This window comes from Gadus chalcogrammus, chromosome 11 (genome assembly GCF_026213295.1).
Source record: "Gadus chalcogrammus isolate NIFS_2021 chromosome 11, NIFS_Gcha_1.0, whole genome shotgun sequence".
NCBI lineage: Eukaryota > Metazoa > Chordata > Actinopteri > Gadiformes > Gadidae > Gadus > Gadus chalcogrammus.
The window spans coordinates 19,005,012-19,017,511 of NC_079422.1; the positions used below are offsets into that span (position 1 = coordinate 19,005,012).

At 48.2% G+C, this 12,500-nt stretch overlaps 1 protein-coding gene across 1 annotated transcript in view; it reads left to right on the top strand.

Moving 5' to 3' along the window:
• Window positions 1-12,500, top strand: part of triob (trio Rho guanine nucleotide exchange factor b) — a 133,567-nt gene that overhangs the window by 44,582 nt on the left and 76,485 nt on the right. The window contains exons 5-9 of the mRNA XM_056602816.1: window positions 1,070-1,262; window positions 2,892-2,996; window positions 3,357-3,647; window positions 3,690-3,938; window positions 6,152-6,274. Coding sequence (XP_056458791.1) covers window positions 1,070-1,262; window positions 2,892-2,996; window positions 3,357-3,647; window positions 3,690-3,938; window positions 6,152-6,274 — 961 coding nt within the window. The remainder of the gene's footprint in view (window positions 1-1,069; window positions 1,263-2,891; window positions 2,997-3,356; window positions 3,648-3,689; window positions 3,939-6,151; window positions 6,275-12,500) is intronic.

The window sequence follows — 12,500 nt, forward strand, 5'->3', positions numbered from 1 at the left end:
TCTCTCTCTCTCTCTCTCTCTCTCTCTGTCTCTCTCTCTCCTGGTTTTCTCTCTCCGTCTGGCTGCCGTGCCGTGTTGGTAGCCTGAGGTCAGCGTGAGTTAGTGCAGGAGGGCCCTGTGTCTGTGTGTCTCTCCCCCTCGCCAGACACACATCCACATTGAGCTCTTTAAACGCTCGGAGACCACCTTTTAAGGACTCGTATAGGGCCGCTAGTACCGGTAAGCAACGGTGGAAATTTTAAACGGTTCGATATAGCAGTTGACTTTGTCTCACTCTCTCGCTCTCTGCCTCTCTCTGCCTCTTTCTCTCTCTCTCTCTCTCTCTCTCTCGCTCTCTCTCTCTCTCTCTCGTTCTCTCTCTTTCTTTCTTTCTTTCCTTCTTTTTTTAACCCTCTCTTTATTTCTCTCTCTCTCCCTCCCTCTTTGCCTAAGAGGAACCAGCTGAAGAGACTTAGAAAACATGTTTTTATTTGAAAGTATATTGTTGTTTTTTACTAATTTCTTCAATCTTTGTAAAATCTCTTACTGAAGGTAATTTCAGTTCATTTTGGATAGTTGGGCGTAACTCTGACTCTACTTTGAGTGTACTATCATTTATTTTGGCTCAGTCGTGGTTGTAAACAGCAAAGGTATCTGACCTTGTTTCCTCACTAAAGTCTAAATGAAACAGACAAACATCTTTTGTGACCGGATTTTCATCTCTCTTTTTTTTCCGATAATCCTAATCTCTTCCGAATTGAGTGATACAGTTAAGATTTGAGTCCGCTTCTGGCTAATTTCTGACCAATAAGGGCATCATGTCTCCGATTTGTTCGCAAACCCCCTTTGCCTGTCAATCACCTCAGCGTGAAACGCGACACTTCACAATGGCCAAGAAACCCAGGGTGGGAGGGAGGGAGGGAGGGAGTAGCGAATGGAGGGGGGGCGTTTCTGTTTCAGTTGTTTAGTTTCAAACCTCATTCTCTTCCTCCCTGCCCTGATCTCTCTATCTCTTTACAACTCCCGACTCGTACCGACAGAACCTCTAACCCCTTGTTTGTCTCCCTTACCCTCCTGTCCTCCCTCCCAGCGAGGATGTGGCGAGACATGGCTTCACGGTCATCGTGGACATGCGCGGCTCCAAGTGGGACAGCATCAAGCCCCTGCTGAAGATCCTGCAGGAGTCCTTCCCCTCCTGTATCCACGTCGCCCTCATCATCAAGCCCGACAACTTCTGGCAGAAGCAGAGGACCAACTTCGGCAGCTCCAAGTTTGAGTTTGAGGTTGGTGGTCGTGCTCAACGTTGTTGTATTGTTTGTGTTGTAAAGTGTTGTGTTTGCATGGTCCTTCTGCGTTGTGTGTTTTTCGTCATGGTCCTTGTCTCGGTATCGGCCGACTTTGCTTTGTTTAGTTCTCATATTAATGATGACGAAAAGATCTTTGTCATTTGTAGGATGTTGTTCTGCAACATGCACGCTTTACAATGAAGTGGACTACAATAGAGGCATTACTTCAGCATTGTTCTCGGTACCTCTTAAAGTCCTTCTTAAGAGTAGAGTGTTCACTACTGTTTTGGTGTCACAATTACAGCAAACAGGGGATGAACTCTTGCATGTTTGGACGGAAGGTGACCAATCCCAAACTTTACTTTACTTCACTTCTCCTGTTGATATTTTGAGTTGCGGTTCATTTCGTTGTTCTATTTATTGGCTATTATTGGACAGAAGCTCGGTGACTGCTCCGTCCCGTGTGGGCAATCGTTGCTGGTATATTTAGCTCTGACCCAGTTACTATGGAAACCGAGTATATAGGACGCGGGCAGAGCGCTCTGTCTCAGCGGTAGGGAACTGGTTTCGGACCAGAACGATTGCTTCATAGGAGTTTTTTATCGGAAAGTAAATAGTTTTAATTGTTTCGAACATGATAAGGTGCACATAATAACATAATAATATGGCTCTATGGAATTCTGGATTTCCTATTAATGACATGTTTTTGTTGTGTATTCATAAATGTGGCCCCGTTAAACACACATACTTAGCCTAGCTGCTCAATTAAGCTAATCAGCTCTCATGGCTATTCATGAATCTGAGATGCAGGACATGGAAACCTTCTTTCCTTTAACCACAGCTATGGATAATCGACTTATCTAGAAGGTCGTTGAATGTTCTCTCTTTAGAAACTATTAGAGTGTGTTTTGTGGATTAAAACAAATGACCGGATGATGAATTGGCTCTGCATCTAATTATTTCCCTACACACTTTTTTTTTCATCCCTGTGCTGGAGTGAACTTTGACCCTCTCAGTTTCCTGTTGTGGATGTGTCCTAAGGCCCTAGCATTTGGACTTTCTGCAATGATAACATAGATGCTTCAGGAATGTTTTCTTTTCTCTTTTTTTTTTGGAGCACTGAGATCCTGACGGTGGCTTGTGTGTAGGTGTGTGCATGTGTGTGTTTGTGTGTGTGTGTGTGTGCGTGTGCATGTGTGTGTGTGTATGTGGGTGTTTGAGAGCTGTGGCTCGGCACATTCCTTCAGTAATCCAAGCTCAACACGACCAGCTATGTGGAATATTTAGACAAAGCTGAGAAGTTTCAGTGGTTTTATAACATTCTTTTGAAACACAATACCGATTTAAGAATGTCCTCCCTTCTCCATTTCCTTTGCTATCTATCCCTTTCTCTATCTCTTATTCACTCTCATTCATTATTTCTCTCTCTGTCTCTCTCTCTCTGTCTCTCTGTCTTTCTGTCTCTGTCTCTCTCTCTGACCTCTCTCTTTCTTTCTCTCTCTCTCTCTCTCTCTCCCTCCTCTCGCTCTCTCATCTCCATTCATCCTTGCTCTCTCTCTCTCCCACCCCCCCTCCTCCCTTGACTCCTACCTCTGGGCCCTGACCTCCACTGCCTGCTGTTTCCAGACGGTGATGGTGTCCTTAGAGGGCCTGAACAAGATAGTGGACCCCTCCCAGCTGACAGCTGACTTTGAGGGCAGCCTGGAGTACAACCATGAGGACTGGATTGAGGTGGGTTGGTTACTCTTTCTCTGTAAGTTCAGCCTAGTTTAGCTTTTTGCCGCGGATCACGAATAGCACCAACAACACAAGTTGTGCGACGACTAGGTCCAAGAAAATAGTTTGGTGTCGTGTCTAATAATAGAAGGCCGTTTTCTGCTATGCTGGCAAGTGCTTGTAAAGCTCTTTTGTAAATAGTACGCAGCTGTACCGTTTCTTATCAGTACCTTTCAGACTGTGTTTTATCGCTTCATCCCATATAGGCCACTGTTCAAATCCTTTAACACTCCGATCAGCGACCTACTGAGCCGCAATCGTCGACCCTATCACCTCCCGTGTGTCACGCTCGCCGTCCTCTCCGTCCCCTCGCAGGTGCGGCTGTCCTTCGAGACGTTCGCGGGCGACGCGGCCCGCGCCCTGTCGCGCCTGGAGGAGCTCCAGGAGACCCTCTCCCAGCGGGACCTGCCCCGGGACCTGGAGGGGGCCCGCCGGCTGATGGAGGACCACGCGGGGCTCAAGAAGCGGGCCACCAAAGCCTCCGTGGAGGAGCTGGACGCCCAGGGGAAGAGGCTGCTGCAGAGGCTGCAGACCCTCACCGCCAGTACCACTGCTGGCGGCGGCGGCGGTGTGGTCTGCGCCGGAGACGGTAGCTATGGTAACCGAGGAGGAGGAGGAGGAGGAGGAGGAGGAGGAGGAGGAGGAGGAGGAGGCGGAGCGAGCGGCGACGCCAACGACTACCACCACCTCCTCCAGCAGCACCACCCGCCTCACCACGGCGGGGGGGTGGAGGTGTACCAGAGGCACGCCGACGCCCACCACCTGGCCGGCAGCGTGACGGGCGTGCTGGAGAAGCTGCACGGCACGCGGCAGCACCTGCAGCAGCTCTGGCACATGAGGAAGCTGAAGCTGGACCAGTGCTTCCAGCTCCGTCTGTTTGAGCAGGACGCCGAGAAGGTGGGTCCGAGCCTGACCCCTGACCCCTGATTCCGACCCCGACCCCATCCCCAGGGGCACCGCTCCCATGTTTTCCTTTTTCCCCTTATCCTTTATATAGACCGGTATAGAAATATATCAGATAAACGGAATAAAATGTCCCCAAAGGAGTCAGCGAACCGTGTGCCAGGGCCTCAAAAGTAATGGATTCTCAAAATCCAAAATAAAATATGAAAACCCAACCCTAACCGCTAAACGTATCCCTAACCCTAACCCTAACCAAAACCCTACCGCTAACCCTAACCCTAACCAAACTCCATGGGCTCTCGCTGGCTGCTGTTCGAAAATTGCAACTTTCTGCTGCCGCCCATTTAAAGGACATAACAGGTGTATTTATAGGGATGAATGTGTTGCAATTCTGTGTGTTATTTTGCATCGGAAATGTGCAATGCCTCAGCCCATAGTTTCTAGTGAACGATACTATTTTAGACAACGAAATGGTACAGATATATTGTGATTCTGTACCATATATGACAATAAGTATTCTGTTATAGCAGTATTGTCATTCTACATGGACCAAACTTTTTATATAAAGTGGAAGATGTGGAAAATGCAAATGGCTAAGCTGTTTACATTGCATTTGCATTGGCATAAATGCATACCAGATTATGGCCAGCATTTTAAAATATGACAATTATTTGATCCCAAGATGGGCTTTGATCCCATGCAGGCCAGATTATAGCCGCTCTGTTACTGAGGAACATATGCAAGTAGTTATTTCTACCCCTGACAGAGCTCTCTTTTATTTTTATTTAATGCATTTTTCATTTAAAACCCAGATGTGTGTGTGTGTGTGTGTGTGTGTGTGTGTGTGTGTGTGTGTGTGTGTGTGTGTGTGTGTGTGTGTGTGTGTGTGTGTGTGTGTGTGTGTGTGTGTGTGTGTGTGTGTGTGTGTGTGTAGGTGCATGCTTATGGGGATTCTGTGTGCATTCCGGGAAGAGCCTTGCAAGCTGGGTAGCAGACACTCATACATAAACACACACACAGACACACACAGGCACACACACACAAACATACACATCCTCACACAAATACTCACGTAGACACACACAGACACATACACAAACACACAAAAACAATCACATAGATACACAGACACAAAGATACAGACACACACACACACACACACACATACACTCATTCATGCAGACACACACACACACACACACACACACACACACACACACACACACACACACACACACACACACACACACACACAGTCATACAGACACACTCACTCACATAGACACACACAGACACACACACAGCTGACATGATCTAGATGTCTTTCTCTTACTCATTAGGGACAATAACACGTCTCCCTCCTAAAACATCAGTCGAGGGAAACACAGCCGCCATGTTTTACTCTATCTGATGTCACATCTTGTGAGTGGAATGTGAGGCGACGAAAGCCAAAAGCTACACATCTGAAGCATTCATATTTTGACGTCCAACTTTTGAAACAATCCCTGTTTTTCTTCTAGCTTCCTTTTCTTTTTTGGAGATCTCACCGACCGAATCAATCAAGCCGAGTGCATTTTATGTGTATAACCCTCAAAACACAGTTACAGCCTCATGGGGCTTTATGACAACCCTCTAACCCTATACCCATAAAGAACCTTTAACGCTCAAGGAAGAAACCTTGGCCAGGAAGGCGGAAAGAGGGATTCCTCGTTCCAGCGACGGTTAGGGGTGCAGCGGCTGCCATAATATCTAAGCATAAACTTATAGTAGCATAACAGGCAAGACACTTTAAGTTAAATGAAATAGCTTGAGAGTGCTTCGTGTCTATAGGGGTGCAGAAGTGCTGGCATGTGAGTTCAGCTGGTAACCAGGCGTCAAGTCGAGTTCACAGCAACACACCTAATTACATATCGACATTTACTTTTAGGGTATTTAGCGGACACTTTTATCCGAAGCGACTTACAATAAATACATTTTTCAGAAGAAAGAGAAACAACAATATATTGCGGTCCGTACAGTAAGGATGTTCGTAGAAACTGTAAGTGTAAGTCGCCAAGCACTCACAATCGCTGTGTTATCCCCGTATACGACAAAGATAGCTAGGACGAGATGCTCCACGATGCTTAGCACTATGCCCATATGAAAGATGTATCTTTTGTTCGGTCTTTGCTCTATTCTCATTGGTTCTTCCCATGTCTCCCCCCCAGATGTTTGACTGGATCATGCACAACAAGGGCCTCTTCCTGACCAGCTACACGGAGATCGGCAGGAACAACCAGCACGCCGTGGAGCTGCAGACACAGCACAACCACTTCGCCATGAACTGCATGGTAGGACCGCCTCCTTTAGGACAGACATACGCACACACACACGCGCACGCACACACAAACGCACACACACACGCATGTGATGTGTGTGCGTGTGTGTACATATACACGTACACATACACAGACACACCCACACATATACATACATACATACTGTATGTGAATGCATACATACATACACACATAAATGCATACATACATACATAATGCGTGTGGCGTGCATGGTAGGACATGCCTCCTCTATGAGATGAACACCCAGGCATGCACACAAACACACACACACACACACACACACACTCACACGCACACATATATAAGCTTGTGTTGTCACACGGGTGGTAAGAGGCTAAAACAAAGGGAATAGATGCTGGCTTTATCTCCACACCCGCGTGCACTGACCCCCGCCAAACACCCATTCTCCTTTTGTTCTCTTCTCCTCCGGACTCCATAAAGTATGTTCTCTCCGTTCCCGTGAGACACCCCATAGCCCTCTCCTCCTCCTCCTCCTCCTCCTCCTCCTCCTCCTCCTCCTGCTGCTCTGTCCTGTCAGCCCTCATCATCTCAGTCCCCGTCATGTGACTTGCCCTGAAGCAGTGCGCTGTGCCTGGCTGTGGTGGTGTGCAGCCCGCCGTGGTCCGCAGCCCGCGGGGCACAGCAGTGCTGGGCAGGGGGGGGTGGAGGCGGGGAAGCAGACCTGGGCGGCGGGTGGACTGGCTGCCCTGGCTGACCCTCGTTTGTTTTGATAGCTTTTTGTTTTTTGAGCTTATTTATTTCTTTCTTTCTGTCTGTCTCCCTCTATCCATCCATCTGTCTCTCTATCTCTCTCTCACACTATTTCCCTGTTTATCAATCTCTTTAGCTCTCTCTTGATCTCCCGCCATACATATCTCTATCTCTATCTCACTATCCAACTCTCTCTCTCTCTCTCTCTCTCTCTCTCTCTCTCTCTCTCTCTCTCTCTCTCTCTCTCTCTCTCTCTCTCTCTCTCTCTCTCCGTCTGTCTCTCCACCATCAAACACATGTTTATTTCTCCTAGTCCCAGACGGATGTGTTGCCCCATCCTGCATGTGATTGTTGTTCTTGTGTGGTCTGTCAGTGGGCCCAGCGGCCGAGCCACTAAGGCCCGGAGCGCTGCCCGGAACATGGGCGTGGACCCGGGTCAAACAGTCCCCCCCCCCCACACCACACCCTGGTGCTGCTGCTGCGGCGGCCATGTTGTCTAAACAGAGATAGCTTTGGCTTCGGAGGCTCCGCCGGTCGGAGCTTCCTCTGGAGCAGAGCGGCAAAACACATCTTTCCTGTGGCTGACTCCCAGAGCCCCGGGAGCGGACGTGGAGGGCTCTTAACGGCAGGGCTGCAGGATGCACGTGCAACGTCTTATTCCTGGGACTCTGTGTTTTCTTGGTATTGCGACGGTCAATTGAACCGGGAAGAAAGAAAGAAAGAAAAAAACAATGTGATAGAAAATATAAAACGATCTCACACAGCTGCATGTTTAAAGCACGGCTGGTGGGAATTCAACAATGGTTGCTTTAGTTTTTACACTGGCTGGACTATTAAGTATATCTCTACATTTAGTAAGCTGTTTGGCTGATTACTTTGACTTGCTTCAAGGAAAGGAGGTAAGGAAGTCGAGTCTCCTCAGGAGTCAAGGTGGGGTACCATCATGGCTCCTTATCTATGGCTTATACAGACAGGGGACGTCCCACCTCTCTGCCCAGAGCAGCTAGGGGGAGGCGCGTAGCTCAGGGACACCTCGACACCCAGCTAGGTGGGGCCGGGGATCGAACCAGCAACCTTCCGGTTACCAGCCGACCCGCTCTACCTCCTGAGCTACTGCTGTCCATTGCTATCGGAAAGTTATAGTGCTGCAAAGCGCAGTAAAAGAAAACAGCTGAAGCGATTCGTGATATCGTACACACCTCACACTCCTCTCCGTAGTACTGATTATTGCATGCTGTGCTTAAAGATGTCATGGGGAGAAACTGGGCCAGACGTGGGTTTCCATGTCGGACCCCCTGCTGTGGCCCTGAGCCCCCGAACCTGAGCACGATGTGTCAACACCAGGAACAGGGAGTGACCCGGCACCACAACACTGGAGTACAGAACACACAGGGGGGGTGCTCTGCTCTGGGTACACACCCACACACACGTGCACAAATGTACACATACATACGCACGCACACGCACACACAAACACACAAACTCATATAGGCATATGTGGTCAATGGGACCACACACACACACACACATACACGCATGCACACACACACACACACACACACACACACACACACACACACATGCACACACACACGTACACACACAAACACTCATAGAGGCGTATGTGGTCAATGTGATTACCCTCTCTCTCACGCACAAGCACAGACACACGAACGCTCATACACACATATGTGATTACACTCACACACTCACACATACACACACACTCACACACACACACACACACACACACGCACACACACAGTTTAGTCGGCCGCTGCTCCCTCCGCCCCTTCCCTCACAGGATGTGCAGCTTCCCCTTCCTGTATGGTGCATGACTGGCTGAAAACACACCTTGTCAGGCTCAGGGCGGGGCGGGGGGGGGGGCGGCCTGACAGACACGACGTGTTTACAGGGTGGGCAACGGTTTGGGACGGGGTCCAGCTGTGTGTGTTTGTGTGTTTGTGTGTGTGTATAATCATATTGACCACATATGCCTGCACAAGTGTCTCTGTTTATGTGTGTGTGTGTGTATTTGTGAGTGTGTGTGTGTGTGTGATTGTTTGTGTGTGTGTGTGTGTGTGTGTGTGCATGTGATACATTCAAGAAACTCCAAGCTAGTAGGGTTGAAGTGACTGGGTTGAAGGGGGCCTGCTGAAGAGAGGTGTCGAATGACTTATTCATGGTTTCGGAAAGGGCTTGTGGCAAACAGGCATACGAAAATAATATATAAAACAGCCACACAAAAGCGTTGGTTTTCAAGCAGCTCAAAAGTAATAACAAGTATTTTTCTATTTATGTACACATATACAGTAAACAGTAGGTACACTAACAACCACAAATGATGCAACAGACACACTGAAAAACACATAGACACAAAACTCTCTCTTCCCCAACCGGTACTTAACTGAAGGTTTACACCTGCCCATGAGCCAATGGTCCTTGGCTTCAAACTGCAAACATTAAACTGAACTCTTTTCATCCGCAGTACACTATCTGTCAGGGTTTATTTTAGCACCATAAAATATTTCTGACAGGTTGACGTGATGTTTCTACTCCGAGCCCCACCAGGGGAAAGGCTGCGTTGAGATTACTGACTTTGATGCCTGGCAGTTATTACAGTCTTTTCTAAAAGACCGTAACGTGTAGTTTTCGCATTTTTGTTTTAAGCGCTATGCGTTGATTTCCGGAGGCAGGTGAGGGTTGTAACATCAGGAGGCAGGGGGCAGACTGCTGATGCACAGTACCTCGTTGGAGAACGACGGTTGTCATGGCAACCGACGAACCACGGCAAGGCGTATACAATGGTGGTCTTTTTCTTTTTTTCTCAGCACCTGTAGTGCCCTTGATGATTTGAAGTGCCAGAAGCTTCCTGCCTGTGTAAATTACAATCAGGAATTATACAGCATGTTTGAATGTATTTCGATTAGACTAACGACAATGTTGACATTGTTCGGAAAATCGAATGCGAATTTTCCTTCAACAAAAAGAAAGAGAAATAAAGATAACTGTCGTGTTTAACTCCGTGGCTTTGACACTGTACACATTTTTATCCATGACTCTCTCTTCTCTTCTCGTCTTGTTCCTCTTCCGCTCTCTCGTCTCTCCTCCTTCTCTAGAACTTTCTTAAATATCTCCCTTGCTCCCTTCTTCACCCGCCCACCTGCTCTCTCCCCCTTCATCAGTCTTACCCCTGTGAGCTTTAATACCAGGATTACTTCCTCCGCACCGCCCCGGCGCTCTGTCTCCTTCCCTGGACATCTCCTCGATCTCACTCCTTCTCGCTTATTCTCAGTCTTGCTCTGTCCCACTCTAACTCGCTATTTCACTATTGCTCTAACTCTTACTCTCACTGTCGTGCTCGCTCTTCCTCTATCGCTCACTCTATCTCTCTCTCTTACTTTTGTACACTCTCGCTCACTCTAACTCGCCCTCTCGTTCTCTTGCTCTCTTGCTCTCTTGCTCTTGCTCTCACTATCGCTCTAGATCTCTCTCACTCTGACTCTTACTCTCTCTCACTCGCTTTCGCTCACTTTCTCTCACTTGCCCTGTCGCTCCCACGCTCTCTTTTACTCTTTCCCCCTCACTCTGACTCTCTCTCCTTCTCACTGACTTTCTCCCTCTCACTCTGACTCTCTCTCCCTCTCACTCTGACTCTCTCTCTCACTCTCACTCTCTCTCACTCTCTCTCCCTCTCACTCTGACTCTCTCCCTTTCTCTCTCTCTCTCCCTCACACTCAGACTCTCTCTCTCACTCTCACTCTCTCTCACTCTCTCTCCCTCTCAATCTGACTCTCTCCCTCTCAATCTGATTCTCTCTCCCTCTCACTCTGGCTCTGTCTCTGGCTCTCTCTCACTCTCACTCTGACTCTCTCCCTCTCACTCTGACTCCCTTTCCCTCTCTCTCTCTCTCTCTGACTCTATCTCTCCCTCTCCCTCTGACTCTGACTCTCACTCCCTCTCGCTCTGGCTCTCTCTCTCCCTCTCGCTCTCCCTCTCCCTCTCTCTCTCTGACTCTCCCTCCGTCTCTCTCTCCCTCTCTCTCTCACTCTCACTCTGGCTCTCTCTCTGGCTCTCCTCTAATTAGTCCATCTCGCAGTAGCTCCAGCAGGCTGGCGTCGGCTCAGGCCCGTCTGTGTGGTATTTATCCTCCTCCTTCCTAACATCTCACAGATGGACGAGAGGCCTTGAGGCTTATTATTGGAGGACGAGAGGTCAAGCCTCTTCTCTGGCTGTGTGTGCGTGTGTGTGTATGTATCTGCAGTGTCATCTGCTATCTGTTACTAGCACACACACACACACAGACACACACACACACACATGCACACACACATAGAGCCATTAACGATGCAATGCTCTGCTTGTCGACTAAATTGAGGGAACACCCTCTGACAGACAGACAGACAGACAGACAGACAGACAGACAGACAGACAGACAGACAGACAGACAGACAGACAGACAGACAGACAGACAGACAGACAGACAGACAGACAGACAGACAGACAGACAGACAGACAGACAGACAGACAGACAGAAAGATTGACAGCAGTATACTACGACTGTGAGTCCACATTAAGATGGCCTACATTATCTTCAGGTGACAGGCTGAACTGAGCGTTCATCCTGATACACGCGTCACAGTGATGCTGTTCTTCCTGGGTGGTAGGTAATGCTGGAGGGCTCTGTGCCCTAGCCCCCAGGTTAAGGGTGGAGTTTATTATGGACTCTTGTGGAGCACTGCAGTAAAATGCTCAATAATGCGTGGTTTCAATGATGTAGCATATGCTGGGCACTTTAGGAACACATTTATAACGGTCAATAATGGATTGTTGCACTAATGTAGTATAACCCGGTGAATAATGTCAGCCTCGACTCTGCACACCATTTGTTTTCGGCCATTTCCGTCGCTACTACTCATATTGTGTTGGAGGCCTATATCGATTCATATTCGTAAATCTATATAGGCCTTATATTCGTATATTTTCGTTTCCTGGGACTCCTTAATTTCGCGGTAGGGAGTAATAAAGTACATCTGAACTTATCTCATCCCGAGAGACATGGGTAGGTCAGCCAGCGAGGTTAGGATCATTTCCTTTCTGTGGTCTCCACTCCTGGAGCGTCTGTGTTTGCTCTTCATGTTTAAAGATCATTTGAAGCTGCGTCCACATCCGGAGGAGGGGGGGGGGGGGATCTATCCTCCCGTCCAGCGCGGCCGGGCTTGGCAGGGTCATCCACAGCCTGAGCTGGAGATAGAGATCCGCTGTTCATTCTCCGTACAAAACGCTGACTGTCAGAGAGGTAGTGTTACTAGAGTGTTAAAAAACCAACTCTAGAATAAGAAGGCTGAAAGGGAGGATGAATACATAAATATATATCTGATTTGTACCGTGTTTATTGATCATTTTATAGCTGCTTTGGTGGAAGGGGTGGGGTTGGATGATTGACTCAATAATCATTTCCAAACCAGTATAAACCTTTAACTTGTACTTCAACATCTGTTGACGA